The 27,004-nt window shown below is 53.6% G+C and overlaps 2 protein-coding genes across 2 annotated transcripts; one reads left to right on the plus strand and one right to left on the minus strand.

Moving 5' to 3' along the window:
- The first annotated feature begins 1 nt into the window (after position 1).
- Positions 2 to 11,282, plus strand: SRRD (SRR1 domain containing). The gene is made up of 7 exons (XM_059676987.1): positions 2 to 165; positions 6,165 to 6,205; positions 7,732 to 7,991; positions 8,085 to 8,183; positions 9,824 to 9,978; positions 10,288 to 10,333; positions 10,460 to 11,282. Exons 1-7 carry the CDS (start codon positions 2 to 4, stop codon positions 10,811 to 10,813), a joined length of 1,119 nt encoding a protein of 372 aa, XP_059532970.1. The 3' UTR covers positions 10,814 to 11,282.
- On the minus strand, positions 10,259 to 20,581 carry TFIP11 (tuftelin interacting protein 11). Its single transcript, XM_059676975.1, has 12 exons — positions 20,373 to 20,581; positions 19,888 to 20,041; positions 19,229 to 19,385; positions 17,597 to 17,724; positions 15,811 to 15,963; positions 14,535 to 15,062; positions 14,321 to 14,427; positions 13,554 to 13,722; positions 12,985 to 13,228; positions 12,730 to 12,872; positions 12,155 to 12,320; positions 10,259 to 11,324 (listed from the first exon to the last, which is right to left on the minus strand). The coding sequence occupies exons 1-12, from the start codon at positions 20,579 to 20,581 to the stop codon at positions 10,969 to 10,971; spliced, it is 2,514 nt and encodes an 837-aa protein (XP_059532958.1). The 3' UTR covers positions 10,259 to 10,968.
- Positions 20,582 to 27,004: the final 6,423 nt, after the last annotated feature.

The following is a 27,004-nucleotide window of genomic DNA, read 5'->3' on the forward strand; positions in this document are numbered from 1 at the left end:
CATGGCGGCGGCGGCGGCGCTGGAGCCCTGGCGGGCCGCCGCTCCGCGGAGAAGGCGCTCAGCGGCTCGGCGTCCGCGGACGAGGCCGGCGGCGGCGGCCGGAGACCCGGAGCCGGATCCCGAGGTGGACGACGGCGTCGTGCTTCGTCGCGTCCGGGAGGCCAGGTGAGTGGCGGGTCTGAACCTTCGCGCCGAGCCGCAGTCTCGCCAGGTGTCAAGTGGAGTAAGTGCAGCCCTTGAGGAGGCTGTTTGTGAGGGTTTAGCGGAGGCCGAGAGCTCCTCCCGGGCCGGATCGCAGTGAGCGCTGGTATGGCAGTCACCGCGGGTCACCCGGGGCAGCTATGTCACGTCTGTGCCTCCGTTTGCTCATCTGGGAGGTGGGCGTGAAGAGTTAGTTACCGCTAGAGCGGCGGTTCTCAACCTGTGGTCGCGACCCCTTTGGGGTCGAACTTTCCTTTCACAGGGGTCGCCTAAGACCATCGGAAAACACATCTATAATCACATATTGTTTTTGTGATTAATCACCATGCTTTATGTTCAATTTGTATCTGCATATCAGATATTTACATGACGATTTATAACAGTAGCAAAATGACAGTGATGAAGTAGCAACGAAAATGATTTTATGGTTGGGGGTCACCACAACAGGAGGAACTGTATTACAGGGTCGCGGCGTTAGGGAGGTTGAGAACCACTGCTCTAGAGGCTTGTTTTGAGGGTTCGGTGGGTTAGTAAATGGAAGCCGTTTGGAACGGTGCCTCCACACGGCGTGGTGAACGCAGCACCAGTGTGTGTGGTGTCACTGTTACACTGTTGGTGGTTATTGTTGGTTATTGTTGGCTATTGTTGGCTATTGTTGGTTATTGTTGGCTATTGTTGGTTATTGTTGGTGTTGCTAATGCCTGGGAAGCAACGCGAGCACACGATTGTGATTTTCATGATGATCATCATCAGGTAATTGAGCTGCTTTGTGCCTGGCACTCGGTTAAGCATTTTATCAATTTGAACATCTCAGCCACCGGGATCCTGGGGCGGCTGGTCTTACGGAGACACAGGTAATGCTAGGTAATGCGTGGAACCAAATTGCAACCCCACGGCTTTGCGACTCCAAACCCTGTGCCCCAGAGCGCCCCACTGTTCTGGTTTCCCCCATCCCCACCCCACGCCTCGCTCTCTACCTCAGGTAGCACTTAGCATAGTGCCCAATGGAGGAAACACCCCGTAAACATCGCCTGCTTCTGTTCTTTTGTATTTTTGCCTTTTTCGTTTTGCCTTTACGGGCTCAGTAAATAACAGCTTTCGTTAGCATTGCCTTCGTTAACAGCTGCAGGATCATCACAACTGAGAGAAATTAGACTCATTTCACCTGCTCCCCTCCCCCAGATTTAGGGTCAGGAGGCGGTGATGACTCAGGTTCCCACTAAAGAGAGAGAAGTGGGCTGAGCAGCTATGGAGCCTGAGAGAGAAAGCAGCAGTGCCCTGGCCCGGTGGCTGGGTTGGTGGGAGGGTCATCGTACAGCAAAACGGCTGCGGGTTCAATTCCCAGCCAGGCTCCTAGCTAGGTTGCAGATTGGGTCTACGGGAGGCAGCTGGTCACTGTTTCTCTCCTTCTCTCAAAAAAAAAAAAAATCAATAAAAAGTAAATCCTCAGGTAAGGGTTTTGTTTACAAAGCAGCAGTGACTGTTTCTAGGATCTGAGGAAGCGGACGGAATGAGTGTGCCTAGGGGTTTGGAGAATGGGTAAGGCAGTTTGCATATTACCCCCCCTCCCCCGCCGCCAGCTCCCTGCCTCCACCTGCACCCCAGGTACCGTGCACTCCCTCCCCTGATGGAGAGGAGCCCCTCGCTAAGCTGTTCCCCTGTGTGTGCGAGCTCCCCTTTGCCTTGTGAGGAACACGAGGGCAGTCTCCGGACAGGTGTTTTTTCAATTCTGTCTGTTCTCTGAGCCCCCTGAACAGTGGCTTATGGCCTGTCAGTTCAAATCCAACTCATTGTTTTTAACACTTTTTTCCTTGTGATGAGAACCTTTAAAATCTCCCTTATCCATTTTCCAGTATGAAGTGCAGTATGAACCACAGTCATGCTGTGCTTACCTCTCCATCACATTTATTTTGTAACTGGAAGTTTTTACCTTTTCACCCTCTTCACCCATTTCACACCCACCCCAACCCCTACCCTCCTCCTGCCTCTGGCAGCCACCAGTCTGTTCTCTCTCTCTCTGAGCTCAGTGTTTTTTGTATAGTGGGGCCTTGACTTACGAGTTTAATTCGTTCCAAGACCGAGCTCGTTAAGGAGCTCATTAACTCAAATTACTCTATCAACTCAATGCAAAAAAATCCGGCGAGCTGGTATCTCAAAAAACTAGTTAGTCGGGACACTCGTAAGTCAAGGCCCCACTGTATTTGTGTTTTAGATTCCACATATATGTGAAATCAAACAGTATGATTTTCTTTGTATGACTCACTTACTTAGCATAATACCCTCAGAGAACATCCACGTTGTCACAGATGGCAAGATTTTATTCTTTTTTTATGGCCACATCTTTTTTTTTTTTTTTGCCACATCTTGATCCATTTTCCATCAAGGCACACGTATGTAGGTTGTTTTCAGATTTTAGCTGTTGTCAGCAATGCTGCAGTGAGCGTGGGGGTGCAGATGTCTTTTTGAATGAGTGTTTTTGCTTTCTTTGGATAAATACCCAGAAGTGGGCTTGCTGGATCGTGTGATAGTTCTATTTTCAGTTGTTTGAGAAACCTCCGTGGTGTTGCACATTGTCACCCACCAGTTCACATTCCCACCAACAGTGCGCCCGGGTCCCCTTTCCTCCATATCCTTGCTAACTAACACTAGTTATTTCTTGTCTTATTCTAACGGGTGTGAGGTGGTATCTCATTGTGGTTTTGATTTGATTTGACTAATGATGTTGAGCATCTTTTCACGTACCCGTTGGCCATTTGTATGTCTTTGGGAAAACGTTCAGATACTCTGTATTTTTGATAAGTTGTATGAAGTCTTTACATATGTTGGATCTTAATAAGTATAATTTGCAAATATCTTCTCCCATTCGTTGCTGCCTTTTTGTTTTGTGGATGGGTTTGTGGGTTTTTTGTTTTTTGTTGTGCTGAAGCTTTTTAGTTTGATGTAGTCCCATTTGTTAATTTTTTTTTCTTTTACTTTGCCTTTGGAGTCAAATTCACAAAAAAGACCTCAGACCAATGTCCAGAAACTGGTGTCAATGTTTTATTCTATGTATTTTAGTATTTTAGTTTTTTCGGGTTCTATATTCAAATCTTTAGTTCATTTTGAGTTCATTTTTGTGTATGGTGTAAGATAGTGGCCTAGTTTCATTTTTTTTGCATATGGTTGTCCAGTTTTATCATCAGCATTTATTGAAAAGACTTTCTTCATTGTATAGTCTTGGCTCCTTTGTGATAAATTAGTGCCCATATGTGGTGGGTTTATTTCTAGGCTCTCAATTCTGTTCCATTAGTCTATGTGTTTATTTTTCTGCCAATACCATACTGTTTTGAGTATCTAGCTTTGTAGTATAGTTTGAGATCGGGGAGTGTGATACCTTCGGCTTTGTATCTTTTTCTCAGGATTGCTTTGTCTTTTTGGTTTCTTTTGTGGCTCCATGCAAATTTAAGGATTATTTATTTTATTTCTGTGAAAAATGCCATTGGAATTTTGATGGGATTAGCTTGAATCTGTAGATTGCCTTTGGTAATATAGACATTTTAACAGTGTTAATTCTTCCAATCTGTGAACATGCAATACCTTTCCATCTCTCTGCATCTTCAGTTTCTTTCCACAGCGTCTTACGGTTTTCAGTGTACAGATCCTTTACCTTCTTTGTTAAGTTTATTTCTTGGTACTTTATTCTTTTTGTTGCGATTACAAGTGGAATTGTTTTCTTGGTTTCTCTTTCTGATATGTCATTGTTAGTATACAGAAACTAACAGATTTTTGCATATTTTTGTATCCTGCAACTTTACTGAGTTCGCTTATTAGTTTTTTGGTGGCGTCTTTAGGATTTTATATATAAATATCATGTCGTCTGCAAATAGTGATAGTTTTAATTCCAGTTTGGATGCCTTTTATTTTTATTTCTTTTTCTTGCCTGATTGCTAAGGCTTCCAGTGCCGCGCTGAGAACATTGGGCATCCTGGTCTTACCCCTTACCTCAGAGGAAAAGCTTTCAGTGTTTCTTTACTGAGTGCGATGCTAGGTGGGGTTGGCATATGTAGCGTATTATGTTAAGATGCTTTCCTTCCATAGCCATTTTTATTGAGTTTTCAATCATAATTCATGTTGTACCCTGTCAGATGATTTTTCTGCACCTGTAGAGATCGTCATATGATTTATTTTATGTCTTATTAATGTGGTGTATCAGGTTCATTGATTTTTGGATGTCGAACCATCATTGCATCCCTGGAATGAATTCCACTTGGACATGGTGTATGACCCTCTTGATGTATTGTTGTACTTGATTTACTAGTATTTTATTTAGGATTTTTGCATATACAGTATGTTCTTTAAAGATATTGGCCTGTAATTGTGTGTGTTGACCTTGCCTGGTTCTAGTACAGCCGTGGGCAAACTACGGCCCGGATCCGGCCTGTTTGAAATGAATAAAACTAAAAAAAAAAAAGACCGTCCCCTTTTATGTAATGATGTTTACTTTGAATTTATATTAGTTCACACAAACACTCCATCCATGCTTTTGTTCCGGCCCTCCGGTCCAGTTTAAGAACCCATTGTGGCCCTCGAGTCAAAAAGTTTGCCCACCCCTGCTCTAGTATCAGGGTAATGCTGGCCTCATAAAATAAGTTAGGAAGCACTCCCTCTTCAGTTTTTTGGGAAAAAGTTTGAGGAGAAGAGGTATTCAATCTTCTTTGCATGTTCGATAGACTTCACCAGCGAAGCCAGCTGATCCTGGAATTTTGTTTGTTGCCAGGTGTTTGAATTCTGTTTCAAGTTCCTTAAGAGTGATCAGTTTGTTCAGGTTTTCCAATTTTTCATGATTCAGTTTAGGAAGGTTGTATGCTTTACAAATCTGTTCATTTCTTATAGTTGGTTCAGTTTGTTGGCGTATAATTGTTAGCAGTAGTCCCTTTGATGCTTTGTATTTCTGTGGTGTGTTTTAATATCTCTGGGTGTATTTCATTTACTTAGGCTCTCATCCAGTGGTTCTCAACCTTCTGGCCCTTTATTTTTTTATTTTTTATTATTTTTTTTAAAATATATTTTATTGATTTTTTACAGAGAGGAAGGGAGAGAGATAGAGAGTTAGAAACATCGATGAGAGAGAAACATCGATCAGCTGCCTCCTGCACATCTCCTACTGGGGATATGCCCGCAACCCAGGTACATGCCCTTGACCGGAATTGAACTTGGGACCCCTCAGTCCGCAGGCCGATGCTCTATCCACTGAGCCAAACCGGTTTCGGCTCTTCTGGCCCTTTAAATACAGTTCCTCATGTTGTGACCCAACCATAAAATTATTTTTGTTGCTACTTCATAACTGTCATGTTGCTACTGTTATGAATCGTCATGTAAATATCTGATATGCAGGATGGTCTTAGGCGACCCCTGTGAAAGGGTCGTTCGACTGCCAAAGGGGTCACGACCCACAGGTTGAGAACCGCTGCTCTAATCTTTATTTCCTTCCTTTACTAACTTCGGCTTAGCGTTTCCTTCTATTTCTAGTTCCTGGAGATGTAAAGTGAGGTTGTTTATTTGAGACGTCCCCTTTCCCCCAAACATTTATTTAATGCGTACTCTGTAAAAGCATGTTGTTAATAAGTAAATTTCTTTATGCTCTAGCTGGTTTGGCTCAGTGAGTAGTGTCAGCCTGCGGACTGAAGGGTCCCGGGTTTGATTCCCAGTCAGGGCACATGCCCGGGTTGCGGGCTCGATCCCCAGTGTGGGGCCTCCTCCAGGAAGCCCTCTGTGCTTCTCTCTCTGAGCCCGAGCAGTATGTGCTCTGGCTCTGCCATGTTCACCGTGTCTCCTCCTCCTGTCACTCAGGGTGGGCTCTGCGTCTGAGGGCGCTCCATCCTGCTCCCCACATCCAGGCTATGGACAGGACCGGGGGGGGGGGGGGGTCACTGTCAGGGCCGCCCTGAGGAGAATGGGGATGACCTCGCCGTTTTTCTCAACAGGGAAGACCTTCGCGTTTCTGACTTCTGGAGCTCAGCGCTGGGTGAGTACCGCCTCGCCACCGCTGGGGGGTGGGGGGTGGGGTGGGAGGGGCCTGAATGTGGGCAGAGAAAGGAATCCCACCCTCATTTGATGATATTTTGCTTAAGGGTGGTGTACATGTGGGTTCTAATTCTGACTTCCGCCTTACAGCTGCGTGTTTTTGGCTCTTAACTAACTGACCCTAAGTTTCTTCATCTGTGAAATGGAGATGATAATGCCTGTCCTGGAGGGTAATTTCGCCTCTTAAGTGAGGCTGTCCAGGTGCTTAGAATGGCGCTTGCCTGCTGCTCAGGAGTCAGTGACTGTGAGCTGTGATTATCATTGTTGCTGAGATGGTTATCCTGCTCTTTTTCCTTGAGATACAATGTGGACCCCCCCCCCCCCCCCCGCGGTTATACTCTCTTCCTAAACATTATGTGTGGGAACATAATACATGGAGTGGACCTAACAGTCGTACAGTAGTTACCGTTCTTATTGAGGGGCATTTGCTTTGTTTCCTTTGTTTATTTAATTATAAGTTTGCAATGAGCACCTTTCTGCATTGAGCTTTTACCAAGTTTGTTGATGTTCTTGGGATATAGTCCCAGAAAGGAAATGAGTCAGTGAAAGGCAGTGACCAACTCGATATCCACTGTCTGGCGGTTTTCCAAAAAGCTTTTCCCACTCCTTTCACAGCAAGGACTGAAAGGGCCAGTTTTTCATGCGACCTTTCCTTCTTGTGGGAATGGCTAGCTTGTTGCTTGTTTTGTTTTGCACCCAGATTTGTGCAAATAAATTCAGTACCAGAATCATAAAGGAGAGACCAGAGCACCCACCTCCAAATGAGGTTTAAAGAGAGTAGTTTTTGTTAGACTCCAGAAGCCCCAGCCTACCTTTTTTAAAAAATATGTTTTTATTGCCCTTTAGAGAGAGAGGAAGTGAGAGGGATCGAGAAATAGAAACATCCTCGATAGGCTGCCTCCAGTACAGCCCCTACTGGGGATCGAGCCTGCGACCCCAGCATGTCCCTGGCTGGGAATCGAACCAATGACCTCTTGGTTCATGGGTTGCTGCCCAATCACTGAACCACACTTTTTTTACACATTAAATATTCTTACTCCGGCCGTGTATAGTGTGATATTAAGAGCTCTGCTCCTCGTTCTTTGTTATAATAAAAAAAGCTGGAATTTCAAGTCATAACCTGAGTTTACCAGGGACCTCCTATTAAACTAGAATGAGTTTGCATTAGTATGTTAGATAGAAACCGCGCCCGTACATGCAAACGATTGCTTCGCAAGCCCTTCTCTGAGGTGTGGGCTGCGGGGGTCCGGGGACCCGGACAGCCAGCCTGTCAGCTCCGGGGGACACGGTGGCGCGTCCCAGGATCCCGGGAGCAGAGCATCCCAGGGCTGCAGGATCTGGGGTCCCCTCTCTGAGGAGGTGACGCTGCTGCCGCCCTGCTCCTTGCTCCCTGGCCTGTGGGCTGCTCTGGCGGCTGATGGGGTGCACAGGGTCACTCTGACTGTATGTGGGGGCCCGCTCTTTCAGAAACCATCAGCACATGTCTTAAGAAACATCTGGAACAGCTGGATGCCCCTGTGGGGGCTCTTTCGGAAGCCATTGGAAGCCTGCACCTAGACTCCTCACCAGGTGACTCGGGGGCGGCTCCGGGCTCCATCCCGGGAGAGACCCCAGTCCCGGGGACCGGTGGCTGGAAGTGTGTGTGCTACGGCATTGGGAGCTTTGCCACCTGCGCCATCGCTAGAAGCCAGCTCGCCTTCTTGCTTCTCTTCCTGGAAAAGTGCCAGGTACATTTTGGACTCCTCTTACCACCCCTCTCCTGGTCTTGCCCACGGCGTGCACACAGGCATGAGGTGGCAATAACTCCTTCCCTCCTGCAGATTCCCAGAAGTCACTGCTGGGTGTATGACCCTGTGTTTAGCCAACTGGAAATTGCAGTCCTTACCACCCTGGGGGTGACTGTCCTCGGTGAGAACGAGGTGAGTGGCTTAGGAAAGGGGAGCGTGGCGCTAGGGGAACTGCTGACCCGCGGAGCCCAGGCTCTGACCCGTGATGCGATTTTTATTTTTATTTTTTTTGAAACCGCAGTCCCTCCTCTCTGTTGCTTTCCCGGTGCCCATGCGTGTGACTAGTTACCCACGCTTTGACTGTTGTGCCCATCAGAGAAAAGTAAATTACACAAATGGCGTGAACCAGAACGTTAGGTTCATAAAATTTTCGACGCTGGAGTGTGTGTCCAGGAATTATGCGATCGGTACTTACTGTTGTTATTGAAATATTAAAAGGACACACAATCTCAGAGCCTCAAATGTGGGTTTTCTGGTTGGACTGGACCCTATTCCCAGGGAGGCAATAAAAGGGGACAGAACGGCTCCCCTCTTTGGAGCTGTAGTCAGCCATTCCCACGGCACCTGGCTGAGCTGTGGATGAAGCTTCTGTCCCCCCGGCACCCCCTAAAATCGTTGGGGTTCCAAAGTTCTTGAGGCCTGGAAAAAGGAAATTTCCCACTCGAGGCGAATACCTCTTGGGGGTTATAAAATAATCATTTGATTCCTCTCTGTTTTGAGAAACTGCCATCTCATTGCTTACGATGAAAATGAGGCCCAGCTGAAACAAGGACTCGTTTGCCGTTGTTAAGCTCCCAAAACACGGCCACTTAATACAGATCCGCTTTTCTGAGTGCCTGCTCTGCTGGGCAAGGAGCTCTGGGAGGCCGCGACAAACAGGAGCCAGAAACTGTCTTCAGGGAGCCCCCGGCCACATCAAGGCATGCGGCCTGCAGACAAGTAAATGAAGAGTCAGACAGGCAGGCAGACCCGCGTGCTAGGAACTGAGATCGGAAGGAGACCCATTCTCTTTGGGGGATGGAGGGAGTTTCCTGGGTCTTGAGCTGGGATTTTCGGGTCAGCCAGGAGTTTGCTGGGGGACAGGCCCAGGGCTGCAGCCAGGAGTTTGCTGGGGGAACAGGGTTAGGGCTGCAGGCAGGAGTTTGCTGGGGGAACAGGGTTAGGGCTGCAGGCAGCCTGTGCAGAGCTGGCCGTTCAGGAACCGCTGCCCATTAGGAACAGAAGGGAAGCTGCAAGGAGAGTGGAGAGGAGGCCCAGAGGTAGCAGGGGCCAGACAGCAAGCGGTCGGCCTTGTGTTTCCTGCCAGGAGTTTGGCTGTGGAGCAATAGCTCTCAAGAGGGGGCATCAGAAAAGGGTGCAGTTGGATAGGGACCTGCAGAAAGTGACCCAGGAAACACGGGACCACCAGACAGCATGGGGGACAGTCACTGTTGCCACCCTCACACTCCTGCTCTCATGGGCCCAAGAGGCCCTGTTGTTGAGCCAGAGGCTCTGTTCATGGGACACACATTGTTAACTTCATTCTTCCGTTCGCTTTCCTCTCAGCTCCTTTTTTCCTGAGCTGTGTTGCTGTAACTGACATACAGCGTTTAAAGTTTAAGGTGCACAATGTGACACACGTATACTGCAAGCTGATGACACAATAAAGTTAGCTAACACCTCGATCACGTAACCACGTTTCTGTGTGTGTGGTGAGGATCCTCAGCTTGTTAGTCTGTCCTGGCCTCTCCCTCCCGTGTGAGAAGTGGTTCCATCTGGGCGTGTTCACCCAGGAAGGAAAGCGGAGTGTGCGTGGCGAGCCCACCGTCTTCTACATGCTGCACTGCGGGACGGCCCTGTACAACAACCTTCTGTGGAGCAACTGGTCGGCTGACGCCCTTTCCAAGGTGGTCATCATCGGGAACAGCTTCAGAGGCCTGGAGGAAAGGTAAGCCGAGGTCCGCCGGGCCCCGGGGCGGCCGTCCTCAGAGTGACCCGCAAGCAGAACACGTTTCCACGGCTGGAGCCCCTCCCTTCCCTCAGGCTGGCAGGATTTAACGGGAGGAGCCACTGGGTTTCTACGTCGCCCTCCTCCTGTTCCCTTGAGGACGTTCACATTTCCTGCGGGATACTTTCTCCACACCCCGTTTTTACATTCTTACCATATTTAAGTCACCTTGCCTTGCTGTATGCCTTCAGCTGGATAAAACCACTCTCGTACCGCCTAATCCTGCTTTAAAAACCTTTTTATTTATAGGTTGTTGACAAGGATTCTGCAGAAAAACTATGCCTATGTTGCAAAGGTACCTGTCTGAGGGGCGGGATGGGGACGGGTGTGAGTCCGCCACTGGGGAGTCTGCCCTTACGCGTGCAGGCGGGGCTCACCGCGCCTATGGAGGTTACATGCTTGACTTGGATTTTCTGCTCAGGTTTTAGAAGGACTGGAGGAGCAGGCGTTTCCCCAGACGGCACAGTACTCGGACGTGTTTAATGACACCTCTGTGCACTGGTTCCCAGTCCAGAAGCTGAAGCAGCTCCCCACGGACACGTGGGCATCTCGGGAAGAGCCAGATTACCGGGACTGCGAGGACCTCGAGATCATCAGGAACCAGGCAGGTGCCTCAGCTACCGGCCCAACTGGCTGTGGTGTAGGAAGTGCTGGCGGAGGCAGCCGCGCCGCTGGGACTCGGGGGTGGCCATGGGGGGCTGCGGGGACTCTGTCCTCCCAGGGCCAGTTCCGGAGAGAACAGGAAGCCCTCAGCCTGGCTCTCGAGGGGAGATGAGATGTGCTGTGGAAGGACTTGGTGTCCCTCACATCCCTATCGCCCTTCCTCGGGGGCCTGGCTGGTGGGGAGAACCTACTGAATAGAGAAGTGACTCTTTCAAAGATGGTTCAAAAGATTTAGTCAGACATGTGTGCAGCTGCCCCGGCCACCGCCTACTTGGCCATGTCGATCAGGCTCTGCAGGGAGGTGGGCACCCAGGTCTTCTCGCCCTGGACGAACACCACCCCCCGGTCGATGTAGATGACGATGCGGCCGAAGGTGTAGAGCTGCTTCCCTTCGTGTCGCTTCCCGATGACAGGCATGAAGACGATGTTGTGCTCCTCGGCCTTGGTCTCAATGAGGTCCTTAAAGTTCATGGGCACGGAGCTGGCGGCCACGCCGATGCCCCTCTGGGCCATGTTCTCGGCCTCCCGCCGCTCCTGCATGGCCTCGTACTGGAAGTCCTTCCTCCGCTCCGTGTGGGTGAGGTAGGCGATGTTTTCTCGTGCTCCGGGCTGCATGTAGGCACCTGGGAGACAGGGCAGGGGGTGAGGAGAGGCGTCCGATACGCACAGAATCTAGGCTGCGATGGGCCATCTCCGTGAACCTACTGTTCCTCACTGAGCGGCAGCTGTGCCTCAGACACAAAACACTAAGAGACGGCCCAGCACCTGCACACCTGGCTGCGATCACGTAAGAATTGGGCTGGAGATTTCTGGCAAATTCCTAGTGGCCAGATTCTGTTTCCATCTTGCCTGGGAGTTTTCACTCCACACTGCCAAAGAGGGGCTCACCTAGACCTGAGCAATAGGGGAATAGGTGCTAAATGAACAGTCAGCTGCCCACTTCTGGCACAGCAGACACCTACCGAGTGCTGTCTACACCACTCCCAGTAACAACCCCTCTAGGTTTTTAGTAAAACCTACAAGGCAGGTGTTGTTACTGTTTACAGGTAAAGAATATGGTCTTAGACAGCGGTTGCCACTAGTGGCCCACAAGGTCCAAGAGATTGGCAACCGCTGGTCTAAGAGTCAGACTGAGCCCTGACTACGCTGTGAGCTTACACTTAAGTAGCACACGCAATGCTGGCTGAGCAGGCGCACGAATGAACCTTAAAAGGCACACAGCACGGCGGGTATGAAGGTAGGCCCAGTGTGAATCTGCTTAAATCTGTCTCCATTCAGAGAGAGGCGCCCCTCCCGGTCGCAGGAGAGCTGGTGGCTGAGTTGGGGTCTGCTGGAGCGGAGGGTGAGTTACACTGCAGTCAGCCCCCGGGGACCTGAAGACCCTGTGTGTCTCTCACACGTGCAGAAACACGGAGCCCAGGGCCCGGACGTCCCTCACAGAGCCGCCACTCACCGACGTTGGAGGACACCGCCCTGTTCATGATGTCCAGCGCCTCGTTGAACTTGTCCTTGATGGACGGGTGCGCCAGCACTTGGTCTGAGAACATGGACTTCCAGCCCAGGTACCACTTGGTGATCTCCTCGTAATTGGGGCTGTTACTGAGCCAGGAGCACAGCACCTGCCAGAAACGAACAAGTGAGAAACTTGCATCCAAAGTGGCAACAAATGGGAGCCAAACATCTAAAGGGGCCCTTTGCTGTTACTCCTGGTCCTACAGGCCGGTGCTGCTGATGGGGCTGAAAGCCAGGCCCTCAGGAGTGTGGGATGTGCCTTGCAGGTAAACTGAGCCTCCGCCTCCTGTGCAGACAACAGGGATGCCAGTCCCTGCCCCAAATATGCAAATAAAGTGCTCAGCGCGTCTGGCACCTGGTCATAAATGGCGGGCACTGGCATTGCTTCGCTCATTCCTGTCTGGCCGTGTAGCGCATTTTTGTTACGCAGTCACAGCACTGCCATCCAACAGCCACCCAAGAATTAAGCGAACCTCCCCTGCCTCCCCCCGCCCCCAGCAAAGCAAAACAAGGCACCTGGAGCCACTTGGGGAAGAAGTGCTTCTCCAGGAGCCCCACCAGGCTGGAGACGGAGATCATCCCTTCCCAGTCGATGACCCAGTAGAAGGCATCCATGTGCTGCTGGTGGGGGTTGATGACCAGCTCCCCGAGGCACATGCCTGCAAGGGAAAGCCAGGCTCTGAGGCCTTGTTCTGAGAAGCACAACCACTAAACTGGCCCAGAGAAACCAAGGCCAAAGCCGCTGGCCTGGATGCTTCCCCGCGTCCTTACCCAGCTTGGGCACGATGTTCTTGACCATGAAGGCCTCCCAGGAGCCCGGGGTGAAGACGTCTTTCCAGGGCTGGAGGATGAGCTTGGCAGAGGAGTCGCTGGGGTGCCACTTCTGCAGGGCGCTGGACAGCTTGCTGCGGATGGGGGAGTAGAGCGGCTCCAGGCGCGCCTGCATGAGGGGCAGCCACGGGTGGATCCAGGAGTGGATGGGCACGGTGTCCGTGAGTGGGTTCCAGTTCTCCACCTGCAGGAGGAGTGGGGGAAACAACGACTGTGGGTGATCAAATGATGCCCTGGGGGTTCATGGCGAGGACACCAGGTGCTCTCTTGGCCAAGGTCCAGCCCTTTGCATGTGTGTGGGACACATTTGGGACTAAGGCAGCCAAATAAAAATATTCTCAAGCAATTGTACTACAGCTCAGAAATGGCAGCTTTCACTTTAAGAAACCAAGTTAATTCCCTGTTAATGGGGCTGTGGGGAAACAGGTGCTGCTACAACGGCTGGAGTTACCGGGGCAGCGCTGTGCTGTTAACTGCAGGCGCTCTAGCAGCACTGGCTCCGGGCCTACCTCCTTCTGCAGCTTGGGGAAGACGAGCTGGTCCAGGATGTTGTCCAGCACCCACACGGGGATGATGTGCACCCAGCTATCCAGGAAGTCCACCATGGGCTCACAGTTCCGGGGTTGCCACTGGGTGACGATATTTCGAACAAAAGGCATCCAGACTTCCCATATCAGTCTATGAGAGACACAGAGGGCAGGTTGCTAACGGCGCCGTCTGGGTGTGCAAGGTGCACCACACTTCTCTAGAGTAAGAAAGGGCAGCAGCATGGACATCGGGCAGAGAACCACCAGGCCGGGCCACACCTGCGCCTGCTGCCTCTTTCCTGGCTGCCCGCCCAGCCTCGGGACCTTATTGGCAGCACCTACTGGCAGGGTTGCTGCAGGGTCACACGGGCTCATGGCCCCACACACAGCCCCTCGCAAGATGTGAGCTTTTCCACCCAGAGCTCTGCACAGCAGACACCTCTCACTCACTCTTTGGTTACAGATTAAATGTCCCCCTGAGCCTCTGCCTCAAACCTCCCCCCAGAGGCATACACCTTCCTTATCCTCTGCCACTGGGTTTATGCGTTCATTCTTTCCACTATCTGCCTTTTCCAGTTGCCATAGGAACTGTAAGCCTGGCTGCTTTACTCCCAGGGTCAGCCTGGCACACGCGTGACCCTCAGTAGATGCTCTACAAGTGTCAGATGAAGTAATGAACGAGGACCGGCGCTCCCCCCCCCCTCCCCCCTCCAGCAGATAGCAGCCTGTCCCGTTCGCCGCCGGCTGACCTGTGAAAGGCATCTGCCGAGAGGTCCTGGCCGCCGTGAGACAGGAGCTGGTCGTTCTCCAGGAGGCTCTTCCACTTGGAGATGATCTCGGTGCCGTAGGTGCAGTCCTGGGGGGAGGAGAGCAGCTGAGAGGCTGCCTCTGGCAGCTCCCTCCGGGCCCCCCCCCCCCAACAGTGTCCGGGCAGAGGCGGGGCCGACTTCCCCGACCACTCACTTTGAGGGGGTCCCACTCCTTGAAGTACTCCTTCATGAGCGGGTAGACGATGGCCACGGCCAGGTCCACGCGGTCGGACATGCGGTACTCCTCGTAGTACTTGTCCTGCAGGGTCTCGAAGATGCGGGCGCACTCGTCCAGGGTGAGCGGGTGGCTGCAGCCGGGCTGCATGCGCCGCTCGCACTCCTCCACCAGCTCCAGCACTTTGCTGAGGTTGGAGATGGCCCGCTCCTCGTGGTCCAGCACCTCCGACATCTTCTCCAGCTCGTGCGAGAGGTTCACCACCATGTCCCGCTCGTACTGCAGCTGCCGGTCGTTCTGGATGATCTCCTGCTCCGTGAGGTCGATGAGCAGCTGCAGGTTGTGCTCCAGCTCCGGCAGCGCGAAGCCCGGGGCCTTGGCCTCCTTGCCGGACAGCGGCAGCTGCTGGGACTGCGGCGGCAGCCCGTCGTCGGGGATGTTGTGCTTGTGGCTGATCTGGCTGTAGCTGTAGTAGACCTTCTGCTCCCGGCCCGTCATGTCTATGACCTTGGAGAGGGCAGAGGGACAGGTTAGCGCTTGCCACTGCTGCCTGTGAAACAGACAGAAGGCCGGGAAGACGCGCTGGGAGGGGAAAGGTGGAGAGCCCGCTATTGAGCACAGCTGTGGGGGCGGTGGGCCTGTGCCGCCCTAGCTGCGAGGGGAGGTGACGTGCAAAATGTCATCTGTTCTCAAAAGGACATTCAATGCTGCTCTGCCCCAAGGGCTCCTGCACCCTAACCTGAACCCTTCCCGGTGTTAAGAGCCTTAAAGACTGGCCTGTTCATTACCTGATTGTACTCTGAGAATCTATCCTTAAAAATGAAACAAAGACACGGCTTTATGTGCACACCAGCTTGTCTAAAAGCCAAACCACACCAAGCCAGGAAACGGCTACAGGTCTAGCAGTAAGGGGACCAGTCACAGCACAGCCGTCTCTGGACTGCGCACGCAGTGAAGACGCCCACACGGGGTCTAACCCTTCACTGCTGTGAGCTTCAGCAGAGGCGGGTGTGCGGCTCACACGCGGACCCCATGGGAGTGCCGGGCACACGGCAGGAACCAGGTGACTTACTGACCGTGTCGTGTGAGTACAGGGTAGGGACAGGCTGCTATCCAGCGAGAAAAGCAGGATGAACAAAACCAAACCCGGCCGGGAGCCCGGAAGGGGCCTCAGGAGCCCCGGCGCTGGCCTCTGGCTGTGGCGTCCTCCTTGTTCCCAGCGCCCCCTCCTGGCCCGGAGTCCGAGGCCACGTACCTTGACCTGCGAAAGCTCCTTCTGGGGAGCGGTGAGCTTCTTGCTGGTCCTGCCCTTGGCCTTCAGCTCCTCCACCGTCTTGTAGGAGTACTTGGGCTTCTTCTTGCTCCCGCTGGGGTCCTTCCTCCACTGGCTCAGCTCCTTCTGAAACTCCTGAACGAGAGGGTGGGTCCGTCACCCCAGAAGGCCCCCTTCTGACGGCAGGTGGGGGCCACTCCCTTCGACCTTCACAAGGTCATGCTAGAATTGTGCCTGTGTGACACTAAACCCTAAAACTAATGATACTCGACACCCGCTCCCCCTCTTACAGATAATGGGGTTCAGAAGGCAGGTACACTGATTGGAAAGAGAAACAAAAAGATGTTTCCTGATCGCCTAGGGTGGCAGGCACTGCTGGTTCTGTTTGCCTCACGTAAAACGTAGAAAACAGCATCAGGGACTTAAGTACACAGACCCTGGTTCTAACCAAGTGCAGGCAAACCACTGGCCCCTCGGCTTCGGGCAAAGCCTCTCAGCAGGGCCTGCGGAGCCTGGAGGAAGGTGTACAGGACAGGCGGGAGCTTGGTCTGAGGGTCGTGGAGTCCGGCCCCCAGCAGTGGGCTGTGTTTGTCACTTATTTTTCTCACGGTGTTAGTTTAAGACTTGTAGCCGGCAGGCGTGGCTCAGTGGTTGAGCATCCACCCATGACCCAGGAGGTCACAGTTTGATTCCCGGTCAGGGCACATGCCTGGGTGTGTGGGGGGCTCCATACCAGTGTGGGGTGTGCAGGAGGCAGCCGATCAATGATTCTCCCTCATCACTGATGTTTCTCTCTCTCTCTCTCTCTCTCTCTCTCTCTCTTCCTCCCTGAAATCAATAAAAATATATTTTAAAAAGTGGTAATTTTTTTCTCAAAAAGAAGATAATCTGGACATCTACTTTGGGGAAATCAGAAAAATCGGGCAACACTGAGCCCACATTCCAATAATCGCCTAGAGCTGGGTTGACACTACCCTCTATATGGGCTATGCCCTGGCCTGTCTGCCTCAGGCCCCGCCACACACCTGCTCACCTACATCACTGATGCCGCATGCCTGGCACCTGTTAGCGTCTAAGTCTGAGGCCTCCTGGCTCAGTCGTCAGCCCACTATCAAGAAGGAGAGGGCCAATGACAAGAATAATGATGTGTCTTTGTGGCATCCTGCCTCCCCCATAAATGCAAAGGAGGAAAAAGTAACTTATCCATCAAGAGAGCTGGCCCCTTCTGTCGCTGAAGCAAAGTGATGCCCAGCTGACAGGTGCCCCTGCTGCACGTGGGAGGAGACCCCAGCACCTGAAGTGGCTTCGAAGAGTGCGGCGTGGGCCTCCCACCATCATGCACGCCCCTCCCTCCCTGCTCCATGTGCTACCATCCTGCATGCCTCTCGAGGTCTCCACTGTCAGGCTCCGAGCTGCTCTGACCTCTGGCCTCCTGACTCTCCTGCCGCTGAGGCCCTCCCTTCTGCTGGGTGTTACCTGAAATGTCTTCCTCCTAAGAGGTCTGCCCTGACCCCATTTACGTCAAGCCCACCACCTCCCCCGGCCCATCTGATCTTCTCCCTTGGCACTTAGCAGGTGCTGCTCTTTCTAACCCTGCCGCCGGTGACTGTCCACCGACTGTCCACAGGCTCTAAGCCACTGGTCACGGCCACCCACCCTCCAGCCTGGCCTGTGACGGGGCAATCGCCACCTGAAGACTGACAGCGAATGAGCGAACACACACACAAACGACAGACCCCGCCCACCCCGCCTCCAGACTTCCCGTTACCTCTTCCGCTTCCTCCTCCGAGTCCACCACAGGGAAGTCCTGCAGGGACTGGGTGGTCCGCTCGGAGCCGTACGCTCCCACGGCGCCTTTGCCTTTCCGCTGCTTGGCTTCGATTGGCGTGATGATACCTGACGAGTTTCAGCAAACGGAAAAGGGAGAGGCTCCAGGTCACAGCAGTTCTTGTCTCTGAATCCGCCCCTCGTGATGTCACGTCTTGGGCCTCACGCACACGAGCACGGGCCCCGGGAGGAGAGCTTGTCTCTGTCCCTCACCCCCGCCCACGTCCTGTGGCTGGACCCTGAGCTGCCACAGACCAGGGCTGCGAGGCATTTAGGTCCCACACACAGACCTCCATCTCCACCCGCATCCATTTCTTAGTGGATGCAAGGAGAGAACAATTCATTTGTAACTGGGAACTCGGCACACAATTCTCTGCTCGATCGGAAGCCTTCAGCATGGAAGTGCAGGGATTCAGGTGACACCGTATGGCGATTCCGCCGGAAGCAGGTGACGCTGCATTAGAGAGCCACCTACTTGACATTCAGACCAACTGTGCTTCGCTTGTTTTATAACGTGTGTAAGCCTTGGAATGAAATGTTCTAATAACAGAGTTTCTAACCAAGACCCCAGCGTTTCAATACAGATTTCCCCTCCCCCCAAACTCTCCCCCGCCTCCCACTTCCAGTCAGTGCTGTTGAAATCTCAATGAGAACATCCCCCTCTCTTTCCTGGCCACCATCTCTATCTTCCTTTTGTGGATTTCTCGTAAGCTAATGTTTTCACACACAACCTGGATTTAACTGTCACACTCAGGGTGTGGAATGTGAATGAATGACAGACACTACTAACTCCAGGCGGTGGTGCCCCTGGCAGAGGCGCCAGGCCCAGGGAAGCCGTCTGCAGGAAGAAGGCACCTGCGTGGGCTGGTGGCCCTGGGACTGAGGTGAGGATGTGTGCGAGGAGCTGTGTCCCCAGCATGTGTCTGAGGCCGTGTGGGGGAAAGGACAGGAGGCAGAGCGCCTGGGAGGATGGAGGGAGCGAATACAGGGTTTGCTCAGCCCAGCTTGCAGCTACGTGGCCCCTGCTCTTCAGCCACACACAGGGCTTTATGGGTTTCCCGGAGGACGAACGGCCGCCTCTGCAGAGCTGAGATGCCTGTGAGCAGGGACCACTGACTCTCAAGCTTTCAGGGCCCAGGAAAGTCAATGAAAACAAGTCAAATGGGGCTGGGGGAGGGGAGTGGAGGGAAGGGCAGAGACTGTCTCCAGGAGCAGCCAGGGGCAGGGTCCCAGGCAGTTAGGATTCAGCTGAACCCATCACTGCAGGCAGGTCTAGAATTTCAGGAGCGAGGGTCTCCCTTTTAAATACTGGCAACAAAGTCCTCTTTTTTTTTTTTACAAAAAATGAGGCCAAGAAGCATTTTCAGCCCGTGAGCTTGCTGCCTGTTTCAGACCCTCCCCCTCCTGCTGCTGAAACCAGTGTCTTATTAGCGTCTGCAGCACCAGGCAGCGTAGGGGACAGTCTGTCTTGTGCTGGCCCAGGCTGAGGAGTTCAGATACTTTCCAAGGAGCAAGCAGACACGCTCCCCTCCTCGGCCCCGGCCCCTCCCACAAGAGGCCCTCCTACCCGTACCTTGCGCGTTCTTGCCGAGGCCCCTCCCAGGGACGTAGCCCATCTTCTGCAGGAGCTTCTGCCCGATTCCCTTCGTGTGTCTCTCCCAGCTGCCAAAATCCATGAACGACTTGGTTCCTCCTGCAAAGCCTTTCTGGCTGGGTTTAAAGTTGCCACCCTGCAGAGCAACAGCAGAGCTCAGGTGATGGAAAATCTAAGCAAGCAAGCTCGACTGGTGGGAAAATGGCCTGGCGGTCGCAGGCACCATGGCAGGTCACACAGACCGAATGTGTCTGATGTGGAAAGAGACTGCACGGCACACTGCAACCCGGAAGCAACCGGACTCCAGCTGGGCCCCCACCCGCTAGGAGGGGCTTAGGCTGCAGTGACCTCCCGAGGACATTGCTAAGGCCACAGTCCTTCCATAAAGATGCTACCGTTCTTTTGCCCTGGCTGGTGTGGCTCAGTGGGTAGAGTGTCAGCCTGCAGACGGAAGGGTCCCAGGTTCGATTCTGGTCAAGAGCACAAGCCCGGGTTGCAGGCATGATCCCCAGTAGGGGGCGTGCAGGAGGCAGTCGATCAATGATTCTCTCTCATCATTAATGTTTCTATCTCCCCCACTCCCTTCCTCCCTGAAATCAATAAAAGCATATTTAAAAAGAAAAGAAAAAAGATGTTACCGTTTTTAACTTCTTTGGCCCGAAATCCTTAGGAAATTCTTCCTGCTTAACGGGCTTCTCTTCATCGTCAGAATCTTCCAGCTCCGCCTCCTCCGCCGCCGCTTTCTTGAGGCCGGCGCTGATGAAGTTCACCGGCGCGGAGTAGTCTCGGGCCCTGCAGGCAGACACAGTGCCCCGTGAGGGAACCCTAAATCAGTTACCAACTCCCACATGTGAGCTGCTGACTCAGGCGTCTCCACCCACTGGGGTCTGGGCCGCTAGCACCAGGCCCTACATAACCGCTCAGTAACACTGCCCAGTGGTTAGCGCAGCGGAAGGCCAGCACTCGAGCTCAAGAGGAAAACGGCCTCCCTAGCTGATGTCCTGGCTAAGGGACTCGCAAGGCCAGGAGAGAGGTATAGTCAGGGGGGTGGCTCCCAAGGCCCCCTCTGTCTAGCCCAGCCCCTTCCCTAAAGCAGAAGGAAGCAGCCCATGGCAGCCAGTACCGTTTGCCTCCGAAGCTGGGCCTCTCTTCATCCGAGTCTCGCTCTGCCCACACCCCGTAGGTGGCCTCTTCCTTGGTCTGCCAGTGCCGCTGCCGGTTGGGGTTGAACTCATTCTGCAGATCCCAGTCAGTGACCTCAAAGTTCTCCCTCTCGTCGTCGTCATCGTCCATGTGGCCTTCCCCGTCCCGGTACAAGTGGGACAGCGACATGGCCAGCCACTGAGGGAACAGACGAAAGAGGCGCAGTCGGTGATCGGTTCTGAGCATCAGTGCAAGACTTCCTTGAGAGTTCCTCTTCCTGCCTGCCTTCCCAGCTCCCTGCAAACTCCCAAGTCCCTCCATCACCGTGACAAGCTAAGCAAGCAGGCAGTACAGTCGTACTTTAGACCTTAGCCGGTGTGGCTCAGTGGATAGGCCTGCGGACTGAAGGGTCCTGGGTTCAATTCCGCTCAAGGGCACGTGCCCGGGTTTCAGACTTGATCCCCAGTGGGGGGTGTGCAGGAGGCAGCCAATCAATGATTCTCTCTCATCATTGATGTTTCTATCTCTCTGTCCCTCGCCCTTCCTCTCTGAAGTCGATAAAAATATATTTAAAAAAACAAACAAACCACACACACACACAAAAACAACCGTGTTTCAGGAAGCAATGGGCACTAAGACAGATGGAACGAACAAAAGGCTCGTCCCAAGAGTCTGTGATTCCTAACCATGTAATTCCTTGTCCTAGTCAGTGTCATAAAACATCTCACACAAAAATAACCACGTTCTGTAAGTGACAGCTCAGAAGGTGTGCAGACAGCACCCCTACTCCACATTTACGTCTGAGAGAGTTCTCTCCGGACCCTGGCGCCCCCAGGAAGCGATTTCTTTAGAATGTGCTTTCTGAAGCGCATCACGTGTTGACACCCCAAGACTCTGTTCTCCCCAAACACGAACCGACCTTCTGCGGAGCTGGAAGGCAGCTGCGAGTGGGAGCACAAGCTTAACAGTCCAGCATCTCCCGCCTGGAATACAACACCAGCCCCCGGGAGCGGGCGATGAGCTTCAGCTGCCTGCCTCTTCACCATCAACCACCGCAGGAAGCACCACCCGCGCCTTGGAGGGGCCTGAAAGGCGCGCCCAGGAGCTGCTACTCGGAAAACTTCACTCCGAGTAAGTGCTCAAGGGGAGCAGCTGTTCCCGGGTCCCATGATTGCCAGGCATCGTTAGAGTCGGAGTGCGCCTAACGAGGACGGGAAACCAGGCCGCCCGCGTTCAAATGCCCCTCCCAGGCACTGTCCAGCGAGGGCGCCACTCGGTGACCACGGCCCGCACGGCAGTCACTGGACCCTTGTCCGCCGGCGGCCTCACGACAGGGAGCCAGGGCTTCCCAGGCGGCGCCCACCAGCCCCGCTCTCTTAGGTAGTTTTCCCTGCTCCTTCGACGCCCTCTGGGCGCTTCTGCATCCGACCCGCCCGCGCGCAAAGGAGGAAAATGCCCCGCGGAGCCCCCGGGCCGTGGGCACCGGGCCTGGTAACGATCGCAGGGTTGTCACGCGGGGGAGGGCGCTCGGCTCGGGCTCAGCACCGGCCGGACCTTCGGGCCGAGCACCCAGCGTCAGCCTCGGGGCGCTCCCCCGGGTCGGCGCGGGCGGCTCCGCGCGCCGGGCAGGAATCAGGCCGAGACGCGAGACGGCCTTTAAGTGAAGCCGAGGCGCGGGCGTGTCTCCCCGCCGTCCCGGCTGCGCCGTGTGGCTTCGGGCCCCAAGCCGCCCCCGCGGTGACCCGAGCGCCCGCCCCTCTGGCCTCGGCCGAGCCTCTGCGAAACGGAAGCGGGGCCGAGGCTGCCCCCCTCCCGGGCACTGACACCCGCTCTCCTGGGAGTCCCCGTCCCTTCCGCCCCCCAGCGCGACTCACCTCCTACGAGCTCAACGTCCCAAACACACACCTACTGCGAGCGAGAAGCGCGGTTCCGGAAGTCGGGACCCGAATTCCGGAAGTGCAGGGACCGGCGCACCGGAAATGACGTCAGAGAGCGGAAACGGCGCGCTGGTTGCCATGGCAGCAAGAAAGCCTGGAGCGGCCGTGGCTCAGAGCGGCAGGGCCGAGATGCTAGAAAGCAGGCGCTGATTCTCAGGGTCCCACGTGGCTGGGGCGGGGGTGATGCCCCGGCCAGGTCTCCTCCCTGCCGCGCCTGCCTCGTGGCGACGCCCAGCCTGTGATAAAAGGGATGGACGTCGCCGAGCCTCCTTGGTGGCTCTTCTGCCCGCCTCACATTCTAACTCTGTGAAATGGGGATATAGGACTCGTTCATAGGATACTAGAGAGGAATTGTGAGACTTCAAGGCGGGCGGGACAGGCCTTCGTGTGGGAATAATGAAGGGCAAGACCGTATCCTGGCCCTGGCCGGTTTGGTTCAATGGATAGAGCTTTGGCCTGTGGACTGAAGGGTCCCGGGTTTGATTCCGGTCAGGGGCACATGCCCGGATGCGGGCTCGGTCCCCAGTAGGGGGCATGCAGGAGGCAGGCGATCAGTGATTCTCTCTCATCATTGATGTTTCTATCTCTCTCCCTCTTCCTACTTCTCCGAAATCAATAAAAATAATTTTTTATAAAAAGAATGCAGGCTCTGATTCGAGTGCACATCAAGAATAGGACAAATCGCAATCACATACCACTTGGTAGGATGCCTTGAGAAAATTGCAGCATCGCTCCTGTGATATTCCTGACAAAAATACATGATCTGAACCAAATCACTACACATCAGACAAACCCAAATAAAGGGCATCCTACCAAAAAAACTTGCTTGTAATCTTCAAAAGTGCCAAGGTCGTGTAAGTCAGAGACCCTGGAACTGTTCCATACTGAGAGACATGGCAATTACTAGTAAATGCAATACAGGATTCTGAACTGGATCTTCTTACTGTAAAGAAATTTATTGGGTGCTGTTCTCAGATTTGTCCACAAGAGGGGGCACTATTGTAACCCATCCCTGCTGGACAAGAGCCCTTTAGGTCTCTCAATAGGGTTTTCTTCTCAGACTCGCAGAATTCATTTCTAGGGTGCTGTTCTCAGAATGTCCACAAGAGGGCGCTATTGAGACTCTTCCCAAGGGCCAGAGCCCTCTAGGTCTCTCAAGTTGATGCCCTAAAACCCCCGAATACCTTCGTATTTCCAACCAAGACATTCTCCAATGTAACTGCGAAATAACCATCAAAATCAGGAAATGAACATTGGCACATCGCTGCCATGGACACCTGAGACTCTTTGAATTTGGCCAATTGTCCCATTTTCTTTTTTCTTTTTTTGAGAACAGCACACTAGTAAGGGAAGGGTTGCAATAGCGCCCTCTTGTGGACATTCTGAGAACAGCACCCTAGTAATGAATTCTGCGAGTCTGAAAACCCTTTTGAGACCTAGAGGGCTCTGGCCCTGCAGGGAAGTCAAAATAGTGCCCTCTTGTGGACTTCCTGAGAACAGCACCCAATAAATTCTTTTACAGCGAAAGACACAGTTCATAATCCTGTGCTGCATTTAATCGCCATGTCTCTTTAGTCTCCTTCAGTGTGGGACAGTTCCAGGGTCTCTGACTTACACAATCTAATTTTATATGATGGAGAGAAAAAACTTCTATGCATTTAGACTTTTTTAAATGAAGTTTCTAGAGTAAACCTTCAAGGATCCCAATCTCCATTTTTCTGCTTCCTAGGTTTGGGACCGGGGGCAGGTTGCTTCACCTCTCAGTACCTCAGTTTTCTCACCTGTAAAATGGGGATAATGACAGCACTGCTCTAGAAGGGTAGTTCCCAGGACACAAAATGGGGGGGGGGGCTAATTGGTGCATATAAATGCTCTTAGAGTAATAAGTACTTTGTACATGGTTGTGGTTCTTTTAATTTAAAAGACCCAATTTCATACCTTCACATGGAAGGCCTCGCAGCCTTAAAGGTGAGTAGTTTTTCAGGATTTCTGAGTTCAAGAAGTTTCAATTCAAGGTCCCATACCGATCCTGGCCTCTAGTCACTGCCCAGAGAAACCCTTGCTTTGGGACTCAAGGACACCCAGGCCCGTGTTCAGAATCCCAATGAGGTACTCAGACAGGAGCCTTCCCAGGAGGAGTTGCCAAGCAACAAGGCGCCTCTGCAGGAGCCGGGCAGGGCCTTCCGATGCTCATGGGTCGGTCCCTCCCTTTTCACAGACGAGGTGATGGAGGAGCCATCCCACAGGAAGCAGCCAGGGCTACACAGCGAGTCTCAGCACAGAGCTGGTTCCCGGACCCAGGAGGTCAGACTTGCAGGCCAGTGCTTGCTCTGCAAGTCCCTGCATGGGGCCCCACACCATTTCTGCCCGCTTGTTGGAGCCAGTACTTCTGGAGTGATCCCTGTCTGCTCGGGGTCACAGAGAGAAGCCCCTGCATACGTCATCTCTCCAATCCCCCACCTTCCCAGGGGGTGTCTGGGGCCACCCGGGCCCCCACACCTGATCCCCCTTTAGCAGCCTGTGCCATGCTGCACGGGGCCCATCCTGCCTTTGAAAGGTTTGGGGGGGAAATCCTTGCTCAGTTATGACTTGAAATAGGTTGATACCATAGGAACAACTCGCAAGTGGCATTTCAGAGCTGATTTATTTAAAGTCTAGCACAAGCGCCTTTTCTAGGGCAGGGACATCATTCAGTTGCACACGGCTTAGTGTTTTGAATCTTGTCACAAAAATATATCTCGCGCCGGAACTGAAAATCCAGATCAGCTGGGTGAGCGAATTTGCTTTCTTTAAATGTTTCATGCAGATGGTTTCCACCCTTTCAAGAACTTGTGAACACCATCCTTAGATAGCAGCTGGGACGTGACGTTCCGCAGGCCTGAGGCAGGATCTGAAAGCAAGCACCCTCCAAAGCACACGGTGAGATGAGGACCCCCGGCCTTCATCATTCATTCATTCACTCACTCACTCACTCACCCATTCATTCACTGAGCCACTCGTTAACAAATATTTCTGAGCTCCTATATATCGTCTATTGTAGTGTTTACAGTTCTCTTCAAGCTGAGCAGCTGCAAATGACAATAAACATGACCTCAGTTTCTTTGGGGAGGAATTCAAGTGTGGCCCAGCCGGGTTGCTGTGATGTGGGGTCCCCCTTGGGCCGCGCTCCTGAGGTGGCCTGCTCGCATGGCTGGCCGCTGGTGCCGCTGTGGGCAGGAGGCCCGAGTTCCCCACCCCGGGAACCTCTGTCAGGTGCTGAGTGTCCTCATGACAGTGACCGGCCTCCCCGAGAATTGGGTCGAGATAAGGCCAAAGCCACACGGGGTTTATGATCTCGCCTTGGGGGTCACACACCGACAGGCAGTTCCCTGATATCCGACCGGCTGCACGGCCGGTCCCCAGGGAGGGTTGTCAGCCAGAGTGAGCAAATAGAAATACAGGTGCCCAGTTCCACGTGAACTTCAGACAAACGGCAAACAAGATACGTATTGTTTTATCTGAAGCCCATGTTCAGCCATCCGTCCTGTATGAACCCGGAACCCGACCTTAGTCAGTGTGGAAAGGGACACAGGACGAAAGGGAGTGACCACCCGGAGGCGGGGACCTCTGGGGGTCCCCTGGGGAGCCGGCTCCCACCCCCTCCACCCACCAGGTGCCATGGGGGGTAAATGGTGAGCAATTAACAATGATGGTTCCCATTCAGTTTACGGTCTAGTGAGGCCGACACGAGTCCAATCACCAGGCAAACCAATGCAGAACCTTGGCTGTGGTAACGTGCTTCCGAAGGAGCCGCCGGAGCCCGGGGCAGGTGTGGGGTCCTCCTCAGGGGGACACAGCCGCCGTTGTGTTCTGTAGATGGAGCTTGCACACGCGACTGTGTGTGTGTGTGTGTGTGTGTGTGTGTGTGTGTGAGAGTATGTGGAAGACTCTGCCACTAAAAGAAAACAAAACCCCGAAAATACACACAAATAAATAAACCGTGAAAACAGTCAGTCTGTGTGGAGCGGAAAAGCCCGGGACGCTCCCACCAGCTCAGCCCGACACGTGACAGCGAAGGCACCATCATCAGCCAAGGCACGCGGGGCGGAGCCAGGCGACCGTCCCCGCCGCCATCTGGCCGTGGAAGCGCCTGCTCACCCCGCTGCTCCCAGGGCTGAGATTTCACAATCCGCGGGGCCAGGCCACTCAGGCGGGGCGGGTGGGACTTGCAGCAACAGTGGGTGGGAGCTCAGAGGAGGCGGATGTGGTGGTGCCCACCAGGAGCTTCCTGTGCGCACAGTGCGGCCCCTGCCCGTCCCGTTGGCCCGCGGTCTCCACTGTCACCCGGGCCCCACGGCTCTGGCCCATCGGCCCCTCCTGATCACCCGGGGGTTTAACTTCCCCATTTCACATGTGCACGCGGCGGGGACACTGGCCCAAGTCACGCCCTCCCACGCCTCACTCACCATCTTTCGATGCAGAACTGTCTGGAGCCCGGCATCTGGGGCCGAGCAGGGAAGGGGCCCCCCCGCAGGCGGGGCGAGCTTGCACCCGCGCACGCGGGAGACAGGACGGCCCAGAAGCCCCCGGAATATTCCTTCTAATGGGGCGTCTCTGAACACGGGGTTCGGGCCGCTCCAGGCAGATGCTGTGCTCGCCGGTGGCCATGCCGGGACCCGGCTCATCCGGAGATGGA

The sequence above is a fragment of the Myotis daubentonii genome, chromosome 19 (genome assembly GCF_963259705.1).
Source record: "Myotis daubentonii chromosome 19, mMyoDau2.1, whole genome shotgun sequence".
NCBI classification, from domain to species: domain Eukaryota; kingdom Metazoa; phylum Chordata; class Mammalia; order Chiroptera; family Vespertilionidae; genus Myotis; species Myotis daubentonii.

Coding starts and splice junctions, on each gene's coding strand:
- TFIP11 (XM_059676975.1), bottom strand. CDS start 20,581: ATGTCGCTGTCCCACTTGTACCGGGACGGGGAAGGCCACATGGACGAT. Junction 20,042..20,372: donor CCCAGCTTCGGAGGCAAACG/GTACTGGCTGCC, acceptor GTCTGCCTGCAG/GGCCCGAGACTACTCCGCGC. Junction 12,321..12,729: donor TCTTCCCCAAGTGGCTCCAG/GTGCCTTGTTTT, acceptor CGTTTCTGGCAG/GTGCTGTGCTCCTGGCTCAG.
- SRRD (XM_059676987.1), top strand. CDS start 2: ATGGCGGCGGCGGCGGCGCTGGAGCCCTGGCGGGCCGCCGCTCCGCGG. Junction 6,206..7,731: donor CTTCTGGAGCTCAGCGCTGG/GTGAGTACCGCC, acceptor CCGCTCTTTCAG/AAACCATCAGCACATGTCTT. Junction 9,979..10,287: donor TTCAGAGGCCTGGAGGAAAG/GTAAGCCGAGGT, acceptor TTTTATTTATAG/GTTGTTGACAAGGATTCTGC.